Genomic DNA, 13,749 nt, shown 5'->3' with positions numbered 1-13,749 from the left:
TCTCAAAGAAAGGAAAAGTAGCAGTGTTTTTTCCACTAGTTTAACAGCTGCAATACTATTCTACTAAGAAGAAAACCTTCACAAAGCACAAAATTCATGATAAGAAAATCAGGAATCTCTGACTCTAACCAAAAGACAAAGGCCCCCATTCTTATTCTAAATTCAACTGAAGTGCTTATTAGAAATGGCAGTAGAATTGAGAGGAAACAGTCTCTAGTCTCAGCTCCAGCACCAACTCAATGTATGGATGAGTAAACCATAACTTCTCTAGGTCTTCCTTTTTTTCTTTTCTTGTAAAGTCAGGAAGAAGAGCAGCTCATTCCTACAGTCCTTTCTAACTATGAGATTCCAAATTCAGCAGCTACCAATTTTCCATTTTCCTAGAAGTTCACACTCAACAAGGAAAATGATCACCAGTCAAAATGACTTCGGTATATAAAACATGGCATAACCAAAGGTAAAACACAACATAGAAAGGGCAAAATATTATAGTGAATAAGAAAGGCTCAAATATGTCTTAGATTAAGAATTTTGTCCAAGTTCATTAAAAAGCCATCAATAAGTTAAACAGATAGGTGCCAACATAAACTGATACACAATAGATCAAATAAGTGAACACACAGAAAAATGTAAAAAAAAAATTAGCAAAGAAATTGAAGAGTAAACTATGATGACATCTCTCTTCTATTAATTAGGAAAAACTGAAAATACTCAGAACACTGATAAAGATGGTGAAAACATATACTTACAACTACTAATAGCATGAAATGTTGGCACCACTCTATTTAAAAGCAAAATGGCTCACTTGAGCCCACCAGTGAATCCTAGGATCAATGATAATGACAAAATAGCGAGTGTATCCTAATGATAAAACACAAAGCATACATCAACATCTATGAAGTACTCTTACCAAAGTTGAACCTGAATCTAGAATCAGGCCTCTTAAAGCAGTTGTCTCTTAAAGTACGATCCAGAGGACCATTTCACCAGGCGGTCCATGAGGTCAAAACCGTTCTCATAATACTGAGACATCATTCAGTTTTTCCACCCTCATTCTCTCATGCCTGAATAGTAGGCTACTAGTTGTGTGGTATCACAAAGTGATGTGTACACAAACAGACATGAGAATCTGTCTTCTATTAAGGCAGACATAAGAAATGTACCAAAATGTAAAACAATGCCACTCTTCTAAATAACTTTGTTTTGGAAAACATAGTTTTAATTAAAAACCTATTTTTGTGGGGACGCCTGGGTGGCTCAGCTGGTTAAGCCACTGCCTTCAGCTCAGGTCATGATCAAGTCCTGGGATCAAGTCCCACATCAGGCTCCTTGCTCGGCAGCGAGCCTGCTTCTTTCTCCGCCTTATATACGCTTTTATATACGCTTTAAATTTCTCCGCCTTATATACGCTTTTATATATGCTTTAAATTTCTCAGCTTTAATTTCTAATACAGTAAAGTTGATAGATATAATCCACATAACTGAAAGCTCTTTGAGGCCTTTAATAATTTAAGAGTATAAAGGAGTTCTGAGACCAAAAATTTCATTTAGGAAACTTGAGGAGATGCAGGACAAAGTTAAATGATACCACAAAGAAGCAATCAGCCAAATACAGAATACGGGACACTCTACAGTCAATGGCATGAAGGAAAAAAGCCACAAATGGTAGTTGGAAGGAAATGCTGCAGATTAAGAAAAACTTAAGAGGCATAACAACCAGATATAATGAGTAGAATTTGTTTGGATCCTGATTTGAACAAACCAGGCAAAGAAAAAAAAAGATATTTTGGAGCTAATTTGGGAGATCGGATCATACGCTGGGGACCAGACGTGATAATGACAGGGTGGTTGGGTCAGAAAACGTATGTGCTGCTTGGAGATGTACGGTGAAGTATGGAGGGCTGAAATGACAGAATTTCTGGGATTTGCTTTAAAACATATCAGGAGGGAGAAAAAGGAAAAGAAAAAAAAGGGACAAAGCAAATGGGTAAAATCTCAATAACTGAGTTGAAGTTAGAGGGAAGTTTATTCTATTGTTGCATATGTTCAAAAGCTTTCATAATTAAAAAGATAAACTTCAAAAAACTGAAAACTTTAAAAAGGCACCAAAAAACTGCTTCAAAGAACTTTCCCCCCTACCTATTATTATAGCCCTTCCTTCCTTCCCTAACACAAATGCAGAGAATTTGAACAAAGGATATCTCTAAGTGTACCATGAAGGTGAAATACTTTGTCACTGAAAAGGATTTTAAAAATAGAGTGTACCTCAAAATCTCTACTCATCCCAGTTTATCCATTTTCCTTGGTCTTACACATACTCCTTCACAGTTCCTTCCCCTTTTTTTCTCCCTCCACCCCATTAAGATTTGGAATGTGCTGCGTCTATGACTACATTCCCAAAATACAAAGGCTTATTAATGATCTGATCAGTCCAAATTTTCTAGCTCAGAATGCCCCCATCCAAGCTCTAGAGCCCATCTCCCTCACAAAGAAAATAAAACATAAAAACATAAAACATAAAACCAAAGAAAAATAAAACAGATCTTCTATCAACTTGTATAAGTACCTAAGCTCTGAAAAAGGACTTTTAAAAGTCAAAATCTGATTTGATATTCAATTCTGATTCCTTTCCTGAGCACGCTTTGGTCTGAGAAAGTAAAATTGAGCACAGGATGACAGGAATACAAGAAAGTTGAGTGAGTCTTTCAGATCCACATTTATTTAAACGGTGACTTGTGCCATGAAACTCCTGGAACTCATGTAAGTACTCGACTCCAGATCAGAACTAGTCCATTTCTAGGTTTCATTTCTTTGGTTTGTTTGGTTAGTCCTTTTTACTTCTCACCCTGACCACCTGCTCTTTGATCACCAACAAGTCCAACAGGTCCCAGACCACGCCATCTTTGGTCTTCAGTCCCCCTCACATTCCCACTCACAGCTCACTTTATTTCTTCCTCAACTCACCAAGACCTTGTACATAACCAAGGATCCAGACACCCTAACAGTTCAGAGTGTATAATTTATTTTCAAATATTAACATTTTAAACATTTTTAAAAAGATTTTATTTATTTATTTGAGAGCCAGAGATAACAAGTAGGCAGAGAAGCAGGCAGAGAGAGAGGAGGAAGCAGGCTCCCCACTGAGCAGAGAGCCCGATACGGGGCTCCATCCCAGGACCCTAGGATCGTGACCTGAGCCGAAGGCAGAGGCTTTAACCCACTGAGCCACCCAGGTGTCCCTCAAATCTTAACATTTTAAAGCTAAAAGGGGGGTTGGGGGCAAGTGGGTGACTCAGTTGGTTAAGCATCTGACTCTTGGTTTCAGCTCTGGTCATGACTCGGGGCCATGGGATGGAGCCTCCCATTGGGCTCCAAGCTCAGCAGGCTGTCTGCTGGAGATTCTCTCTCTCTTGCCCTCCCCCAACCACTGTCACTCTCTCAAATAAATAAATAAATCGTTTTTTTTTAAATATTTTATTATTTGATAGACAGAGATCACAAATAGGCAGAGAGGCAGGCAGAAAGAGAGGAGGAAGCAGGCTCCCTGCTGAGCAGAGAGCCCGATGTGGGGCTCGATCCTAGGACCCTGAGATCATGACCTGAGCCGAAGGCAGAGGCTTTAACCCACTGAGCCACCCAGGTGCCCCTAAATAAATACATCTTAAAAAATAAATAAATAAATAAGACTTTTCTCATTCCAAAGTTATAAAATATATTCATCAACATTTTTATGACTAACAGTCCCTTAATGCCTAAATGTAAGGTAATAACATACATCCGTGTTTTACAAACAATTTTTTCATGAATAAGGTAGAGTTATTAAAGGGGGAGAGAGGATAGATGCTTTACAATAACCCATGGGGGCAAGGAAACAAAACAAGTAATGGCTATTCTATAATAAATTACGACAGCTTTTAGCTCTCTAAATAAAAATATTTATTAGGGGAGGGATAGAGTTGGCATGGTAGAGAAGAAAGAGCCAACGACTGAATAAAAAGGACCTGGCTGATTAAAGCCCCAAATTGGATAGTTCTGCCATCCACCAGCTATGTAACAAAGGAAATCACAACCTCTTTGATTTCCTGCTCTGTACTGCGATGTAAGACCTGCTTTGCCTGTGAAGATCAAATCAAATAAGAACATGAGCTAAACCAAAGCATACAAATGAGATGCATGCCTGCTTTCAGGCTCACATTAACACAGCTTTATGGAGGAGATGAGTCTTGGCAGTTTTTAAACTCTACTTGAGTCTGATGGTTCAAAACTGGTTATCTAGCATTAACTGAATGGCAATAAGAAATTGGATTAAGAGAGGTTTATAAGGTAGGTGTCTGTGTGGCTCAGTCTGCCTTCAGCTCAGGTCATGATCTTGGAGCCCCAGGATCAAGTCCCACATAGGGCTCTCTGCTCAGGGGGGAGTCTGCTTCTCCCTCTGACCCTCCACTCTCTCACTCTCTCTCAAATAAAGAGATCTTAAAAAAAAAAAAAAAAGAGAGAGAGAGAGAGTCTTATAAAGTAAAGTGAAATCAAGCAAAGGACTACCAATTTTCTACTAATATCAGGGACTAGTGAATAGTCCACTTTGTTTCTGCTGAAAAGCTGTCTCGGTTTTTAAAAAACAAAGGTGATGAAACTGTTCTCTAGGATTAAGTGTTGAGATGAAGAGCAAACATGTTGGGTCCTTACTCCAAGTCAAAGTAGGTCCCAAAAGAAAGTTGGACACATCTAAATGGATCAACGGACTTCAAGCTACAAGCACAGAGGTGACTTAGAAGCTGGATCGAGTCATCAGCCAAGCAGAATCTCACTCCGTACTCCCAAGGCCTCAGGTGTTTTGTTTGACCCACAAAGGCTCATTTTACAGACGCTGCACAGAAACTTAACATTTCTGAAAGTGCAGTGGGACAGAAATGAAACCGAATGGACAGGCAATGGCTAAAAATGTCAGGACATCTGTGGTTTAGCTCATAAAAGCCCTTCAATAAATACTCAACGATACATTCAAACTGATTCCCTTAAGTGACATCTAGAAAAAGCAAAGTGCTTATAATTCATGCCATAAGATAAGAGCACACATACTCTTCAATGTCTGGGGGTTTTCTTGTTTTTAATGTTACTTATTTATCTGAGTAGTCTCTCTCTCTCTCTCTCTTTTTTTTGGGGGGGGGGTCAGAGTAGATGAAAAAAAATTCTTCTGTTCTCTCTCATTTTGCTTCTTGTTGAAGAAAAGGAAATAAAGAGAAACAAAATAACACGAGACAGAGAGGGAAAGGAAGAATAGGAGGAACCTCATGGGACCTAATACTTTAAGCAACTTAAGTGGCTTAACTTCAATTAAAGTTTAATTCGGTACCCTTGCGACAATTGGAGACACTGGGCCAGTGGCTCAGTTCCAGCTGCTGCTTTTAAAACGAGTGCAGTAGGGCCACAGGACACTGGAGCTCGGGTTTAAAGATGACCTAATTTTGTAACAAGCTGACTCCACTAAATGGAGGGAAAAAATATTAAGTATGTAGAACTTATAATTTTTAAAGGTTTAATTAATTTATTTATTTGAGAGAGAGAAAAAGAGCGTGTGTATGTGTACATGGTAAGGGGTGGGGGAGAGAACTCAAGTCTGCTGAGCATGGAGCCCACCTGGGACTCAAGCTCACAACACCAAGACCGTGACTGGAGCCGAAACTTAAGAGTCGGATGTTTAACCGACTGAGCCACCCAGGGCCCCCTAAAACTTCTATTTTTAATTGAGTTCTTTTTGAAGGTACTGATTTTCAAGGCATAAAATTCATCCACACAAATCAAGAAAATACTGGACGCTGTATGGCAAGTATGAAGAAAAAGTTAACACAAAAAAATTCTCCATTTGTTTCAGAATACTTTACTCCTATTAATTATTCTTCACTAAGTTTGCCATATTCTGACTAAAGTCACCAGCTGAATGAATGAATCATGGATTCACCAAAACATACACACCAAGATCCCGGTTACTAAGTCCTGGTCTAAGTGTCCCAATGCAATAGTTAAAGGGTTTTATACTGATAAATGGTATACTGCTAAATCTTTGTCTACATTAACGTCAATTTACAGAGCAATCATGTTAAAACAAAACAGGAAGGACGCCTGGGTGGCTCGGTTGGTTAGGCAGCTGCCGTCGGCTCAGGTCATGGTCCCAGCGTCCTGGGATCAAGTCCCACATTGGGCTCCTTGCTCCGCGGGGAGCCTGCTTCTCCCTCTGCCTCTGCCTGCCATTCTGTCTGCCTGTGCTCGCTCTCTCTCCCTCTCTCTCTCTGACAATAAAATCTTAAAAAAAAAAAAAAAAAGGACCCATCAAAAGATTTCAAATATAGCTTCTATAATTCTTAAGAGATTTTCTTAACACAGTTGAGAGAGATTATACACTGATAGGTTGAAAAAAGCATTCACCAATAATGTTTTTCTACTTCAGCTCTTAGGGACGTCAACAGGCTCTATCATCTTTGAAATCACTTTGAAAAAGACCGTAAGACGTGGCAGTGAAGCGTGCTCTCTCTCTGTATGACTGTCCATGTCTGTCTGTCTCTCTCCGTGTTTCTGTCCCCTCGCCCTCAAAACACACACATAGGGCATCTCTATGATTCAGAATGCGTTTGTGAAACACGTATCTTGATTTGCAGGGGTAACTAGGGCTTCACGTAGCTCAAGTCAACCTCACGGAGGGAAAGAAGGGAGGTCTGTACTCCTGACTGGCCAACAGCAGGAAATGAAGGGTTTCTCGGAAAGGCTGGCCTGTCCCATTCCATTCAGTCTCTCTGTATGTGTCATTCACACCACTGTCACCACCTGGAAACCAAACTTCTCTGTCAGCTTGCTGAAGCCATTTTTCAGAAGGATGGAACCACGGAAACATGACAAACGATCTGAAGAATCTATTTAGAAAAGAGATTTTGTTCTGAGTTTATAAATGACTTTCAAGATAGGCAGAACTATCAGTTTTATGGCTCTATGGCTCCATGTTAAATGGTTACAAAATTGTTAAAGTTTAAACTATCTTAATTAGCTTCCAAAACTTTGGTATTATTACAGCAACTTACAAGTGAGTCTTACACAATACCTTACAAATGGTATGCTGACATGTGAAGCAGAAGGAAACCATTTGTGAAAATGCAGAGGATGAGAAAGTTTTAGCATTTAAGGAGGACATGGGAACAGAAGCATACATTTCCCAGATCTTTTAAAAGCAGTCTTCTCCAATTTATTTATTTCCTCAGAGACTATCACGGAAGAGGGATTTTATTCACTGGTAATATAGCAGGTATCACTGCTTTTACAATAAAAAGTTAATTAAAAAAAAAAACTAATTTCTTTCCATACCGACAGCACTCTCACAAATGTGGTGAACATTCCTAAAACCCACTGGGCTTTCTAGAAGTGTGGCAAGCCCCACAAAGTGACACAGTACAAGAAAGAAAAAATATTCTCTTTATGCCCAGGGAAAGCAGTGTTATGACAGGAAGCAGAGTGGCTATGGTTGGCTTACAAAGCTGATTTTCCAGAAAAAGGCTAAAACTACAAAGAAGATTGTGCTGAGGCTTGAATGTGTTCAGCCCAACTGCAGATCTAAAAGAATGCTGGCTATTAAGAGATGCAAGCGTTCTGAACTGGGAGGAGATAAGAAGAGAAAGGGCCAAGTGATCCAGTTCTAAGCTTCATTTTTTTTTTAGCTTCATATTTTATTATATTATGAAGACAATAAAATCTTGAGGTTATGTTCACTTCATTTGGTTGCATTTGGTCTTTTAAGAGGGAAATAAACTAGTGCCATCAATTAAAAAAAAAAAAAACTAATTTCTTTTTCATTTCCACTCTCATTTCTCAAAACTAGAAAAGCTAGGGCACCTGGGTGGCACAGTTGGTTAAGCGACTGCCTTCGGCTCAGGTCATGATCCTGGAGTCCTGGGATAGAGTCCCACATCGGGCTCCCCGCTCGGCAGGGAGTATGCTGCTTCTCCCGCTGACATCTCTCATGTTCTTTCTCTCTCTCCCTCACTCAAATAAACAAACAAATAATATATTTTTTTAAATAGAAAAGCTTACCTAACAACTATGTGACACATTATATCTAAGTCAGCATCTCATGTGTGTGTGTGTGCACGCACGCGGGCACATGTGTGCACACGTGCACCTGTGTCAGAGAAACAGAGACAAAGATAATAGACAGGGGTGATGGCGGATTACTGTTGTCACACTTTCTTCTTTCTCTTCCCTTTGCCTGTCTCTTAGGCTTATCTGTGATTGCTGATCTACAGATGCTGATCATTGATTTAGAAATTTCTGGGTGGCGCACCCGGGTAGCTCAGTGAGTTAAGCCTCTGCCTTTGGCTCAGGTCATGATCCCAGGGTCCTGGGATCAAGGCCCACATCAGGATCTCTGCTCAGTGGGGAGGCCTGCTTTCCCCCTCTTTCTCTGCCTGCTTCTCTGCCTACTTGTGATCTCTCTCTCTCTCTCGCTGTCAAATAAATAAATAATAAATAAATAAATAAATAAAATAAAAATCTTAAAAAAAAAAAAAAGAAATTTCTGGGCGTGATGAAGGTAGCAGAAGTCTTCAAACATTTTCATCAATGCCATAAACCTGTCAGCCTAGAAGTAGGATAAAAACAATGAATTGTATTCAACAACAGATCTGAAAATGGTCTAATGAGTAGTGAAAAGGACCTTGAATGGTGTTTAGCACACAGTAGACACTGAAGAAGAAGATATGTTAATGTTCTCCTTCCTTTTCCGTGAATTTAAAAATGAGATAACTGACCTCCAAAGATGAGGTGTTCTGCCCAACGTCCTAGGGAAACCAGTGACAGGGCTCTCTCCACACAGAACCAGGTCTCTTTCCCTCCTCCACTGCTCCCATTTGATGACACGTGATAACATCTTTAAATATGCCCCCATATTTTAATATTTTCATTTATATTTACTTGAAGGTTTTGCTTAAATGGTGGTTGATGTAAGCTTAAAATCCTTCTGAAACCTGGGAATTTTTTTTTTTTAATCTACAAGTTCTGCAATACAACTGTGATGCGAACAGAAAATGAGGTTTAGAAATGACTCCCCCCCGGGACACCTGGGTGGCTCAGTTGGTTAAGCGGCTGCCTTCGGCTCAGGTCATGATCCCAGTGTACTGGGATCAAGTCCCACATCGGGCTCCTTGCTTGGCAGGGAGCCTGCTTCTCCCTCTGCCTCTGCCTGCCACTCTGTCTGCTTGTACTTGCTCTCGCTTCTCTCTCTATGACAAATAAATAAAATAAAATCTTTAAAAAAAAAAAAAGAAAGAAAGAAATGACTCCCTCCAAAGCATGAAGGCAGCGCTGGCAGGCAAGCAACAGGAGGCTGTGCCAAGCCTCACGGGGGCACAGGAGTACCACCAGCAGAGCCATTAACACCAACTGCCATTCAAAGGGAACGTGTCACACGGTGCCAGAACTGGAAACTAGCTTGTTCTTATGGATGAAATGTCATGTAACAATAATTTTCTCAGAGCACAGAGTGGGCCTCTAAATAGCTCACAATCGAGTCTTACTGCTCTCCACCAACAGTTAGTTCTGCGATCAGTCCTCTTCAGCAACGAATTAGCAATTACTGGGAAAAGCAGAAAATAAGCCCTAGAGGCATTTCCTCCCCCACAATTTTATAAGAACAGTCATATCTAAAGTTTTAACGTTAAGATTATTAACGTTAAGATTATGAACGGTACTTTTTTATTACAGGGTGTTTTACTCCTCTGTGACAACTTTATCTTACAACAGTTTTTTGAGCCCACGTTCACTCTCTTGAAATCTCACTCAAGACTCTAAGTGTCTAAGTTCCTAGAAAAGGTCCGGAAGGATAAAGACCAAACCAAAATGCAGTGGTATCTGCGAGGGGAAAGCGAATGACTGGGGTCTGGGGGCGATGAGGGGATTCGCGGTCATGTACTACTTCTACACTTTCCCTGGCCCTCGGGAAGCATGTTTTAGATGCACCAGTGAACTAAGATTTCTAAAGAAAACCAGTATAGGCTCCAATTGTAAGTGTTCTCTGTTGATTTTATACAAAGCCCTAGAAAATAAACAGACATCTTCTTTGGATGGTAATACTGACTAATTAGGAAGCCCTGATCTTTCATCTTGCCTCCCATGGGTGACTTTTTACACGTAGGTATATTACTCTGGAACTTGCAAGTCCTCAAAGATCAACCAACATACAGAAATAATGTCTTCAGGAGTTTGTACAGGAAAAGGAAAACAGCCATTCTGAGTCCACTTCCTCTCCTGAACCAGAGTCCCTGGCTCACGGCGCTATCACCGGTAGGAAACACAATCAAGCACTGTGTTGAGCTGCTCAAAGAAGGCTTTCTCGAAGCGTGGCAGTCAACTCACTTGCTCCAAGCCAAAAATGGAATGGGAGAAATCCATGTATTTTAAGACACAGTTAGGGTGTGTGCCTGGTAGTATGGTCTATTTTTAGAAGTTACATTGAGAAACTTCCTTTCTGAGTGCATGTAAGGAGAAAAAAAACAGTAATAGAAGGGTAAAGGCATGAATTATTTCATTCTTACAGCAGCTCTGTCCAAAATGAGGTAGGCAAATCCCTGAAAGAGCCCGCAGTTTGAGCTCTCACTATCCCCAGAGGCTTACCTCTGCATTCCCATACGTAACTGAAGGGGTTCCTGGAAGACTCCATGGCTTATTTTCAATAAATAGATCTTAAGTCTCCAAAAATCTCAAAGAAGTGCACTATCAGTAACTAAAGAATAAAGTGTAAGAAACTGACAGAAGTCCAGGGAATGCCAGCTGAGAACTGGGAACGGGATGACAGCTCCCAGATAACTTGCTTGGTGACACCCAGAGGAATAACACACATGAATTCCACCACGCATCATGTGACAGCCCGTCCACAGTCTTTCCTGGACACTGTTCGTGACTGATTCGCTTAAAATAATAAGCAACAAACCACGTTGCTGCCTTTGTGTCAAGAAGAATACATTTCCACTGCCCAATCCTAGATTTTCTGTTAGTGTAACTGCTCTTAACCCTTGATTTAAGTGTCTTTTTCCCTAATTATGAACGTCCTTCACCTCAAACCTGCTTGCTAAGGAAAAACAGAAGCTCCTGAGTAAACGGAGAGCTTACGCTTTATCAGGGTTCTTCCCAGCCCTCTCCACTTTGGTCTGTTGAGAGCCAGAGACAACTCTTCAATTAGCAAGACCAATCACAGGGCCACAGATAATCACTCTTATTTTACCATATATTTAACCAAATATGGTTAAAATCATATTACAGAAAATTCCCATTATTCCCTGAAAAGCAGAATAAATCAAACAGACCAGAGCAGCATTCACCCTCCTAAAACCCCACTCTTGTCTTCAAGGATCCAGATTATACACACCATGTGTTTGGAACATTCTAAACCAGTAAGCTGTCTGCTTAGAAAGTTCTTCAGAGCTCCATGTTTACACTGGAAAGTCAAAACTGTCCCTGAATCCACACTAAAATTTAGCTCCTGGTACGGCTCTTGAAATTAAAGGTAAACAGTAAGTTCTTAAAAATACTGAGTGCCTAGTAAATGCAATTTACTGACACTGTGAGTTATCTATAATATTTATACAAGTTAAATTTGTCCACAAATCAGCTCAACTTTAATAAATATATTTGTTTCCTTTAGAAAACAAACATATGCAAAGTGAGGAATGGGGAGAGAATCAAACTGAAAACAGTATATACTCAACTTAAGTTGATTTCAAACTGCAACAAAGTCTTACCTCTTCAGGTCCACAGTTGTGACACTAAATACAACTCCTTTGAGCCAAAGAATCATGAAGAGCCTCTGGGAAAAGGGGCAGTTTCCTATGCTTTCACCATCACTGCCAGCCTGGGAAAGAGAAATCAACATTGGAGAAGGTCAAGGTGGTGATACTCAAAACAATACACCTTTTTCTGACTTATACGCAAGGGTTTGAGAAAACAGGAGAAGTTGCACTGTAGAAGGAAGGGTGGAAACTCAGGTCGCTTATTCTGCTCTTTCATTTGCATCCCCCGCCCCATCTTCTTAAAAATGGCCACTCTGTTACAGCACTGTCCTAGAGAACTTTCTGCAATGGTAGAAATGATCTGACCAAATACAGTAGTCATTTATAACGTATAGCTAATAAGCGCTTAAATGTGGCTAATTCCACTGAATTTTTTAATTTGCCTTTTTAATTAATTTTATGAAATGTTAAGTCATTTCCTGTTCTGTGAGACGGTATTTTTTTTTAATAGGGCACCATAAAGGAGAAAACTTGCAGGCTTCCAAAGAGTTAATAAAGTAATTACCAACGCCCACCCATTTAAAAAAATATTCATTATAAAATCCCATATCCTGTTTTACACATTCCTTCAAGGAGCAAGAAAACAAGATATCTTTATTTAAAAAAAACTATCTGTAACCCTACTTAATATGAATGGAGCAGATGACAACTTCCCCTAGCTCAATGATGAGATAGAATTTTCCTAAAAATCAGGGTGGAACAGATCTTTACTTCTGTCACATATGTCGCCAGTTTACCAAAGGAGGAAGGGGGAAAGCTGGGCACAGGAGCGGGGAAAGCAAGCCAGCATGGTGGAAGAGAACATTCTGACGCATGCTACAGAGCAACACAGCCATCTCCACCACAAAGTCTGTGGAGAAAGCCAAAAATAAAACTTTCAACAGCTCATTCAGAGATGCATGGCTCAAGTTCTGTTTATTATCCTAAAGTAACTCTCAAAATATTCAGAAGCCATTTCAGTAAGATGTTACATTAGTAGAGTTACTAATTCCTAAACTAATAGGGAGACAGGGTGGAGTAAAACAATAAATAAATAAAAGCAGTTACCTGATGAAACATAACTAACAAAATACATGGGCATCAGAAGAGGATCCTAGAACCTTACCCTAAACAGACAGCATGAGAGAGTTACAACTGAATTCATTTTTTTTCTTTTTAATCATTCTTTACCAGAAATGAAACATACACAGAGCGAATCACATTAATTCCTAGTACTGCAACTTGCAAAAACTTGACTTCCTAAAGAAGGTCTACTTCTTAAACTCTAATGTGATTAAGAATAATTTAAATTTAAATTTAAATGAGGGTTTCTGGGCCTTATAGCCAGAGATTCTGATTCAGAAGAATTCCTGGGTGGGCCCCAGGAATCCTCGTTTTCTTACAGGCGCCCAAGGAAATCACAAAGCAAAGCATCTGCTCTACACACTGGGAGACACTGGGGTGGGAAGGTCAGGATGAGTCCTTTTTCAAAGTACAAGTCAGTTCATAGTACTAGGTCATCCTACGGTACAAAGTAACTGGAACTCAAAGTTGCTTTTTTGAAGAGGCCGGCCATCCCAGCACCTATAGAACACGGATAACATACAAGTGAGTTTATCACAGATAAGAAAAAGTTAAGATATCATCTTTCTACATAGCTTGATGATTAATATTTTTATACAAGGTTGTGGCCTTAGATACTCAAATCTTATTATCATTCTTGTTTCGTTTTCCCCTCCTGGTATTAACATGCTTAGCAGCAGAAATAGAACAACAAGAAAACGTGTACCAAATTTCAGACTGACTGAAAAAGCAGTAAAGATTGGTAGACAAAGAACAGGTCTGACTCCCCTTGTTCTACTTCATTTATCTGTAGAATGAACCATACTTTCCCAAGATGCCTGTCACAGCAGTGTTAAAATAATTATATTGGTAAAGAATTTGCAAT

General features: G+C 39.8%; 1 protein-coding gene and 1 pseudogene across 1 annotated transcript in view; one reads left to right on the top strand and one right to left on the bottom strand.

Moving 5' to 3' along the window:
• Positions 1 to 13,749, bottom strand: part of CLIC4 (chloride intracellular channel 4) — a 71,093-nt gene that overhangs the window by 25,653 nt on the left and 31,691 nt on the right. Inside the window, exon 2 of the mRNA XM_004741149.3 lies at positions 11,775 to 11,884. Within this exon, the coding sequence (XP_004741206.1) occupies positions 11,775 to 11,884 (110 nt within the window). The remainder of the gene's footprint in view (positions 1 to 11,774; positions 11,885 to 13,749) is intronic.
• On the top strand, positions 4,672 to 7,682 carry LOC106007354 (annotated as a pseudogene).

This window comes from Mustela putorius, unplaced genomic scaffold, assembly GCF_011764305.1.
Source record: "Mustela putorius furo isolate JIRA1106 unplaced genomic scaffold, ASM1176430v1.1 tig00003853_pilon_pilon_pilon, whole genome shotgun sequence".
NCBI classification, from domain to species: Eukaryota; Metazoa; Chordata; class Mammalia; order Carnivora; family Mustelidae; genus Mustela; species Mustela putorius.
This window is presented reverse-complemented; position numbering and strand designations above follow the sequence as displayed.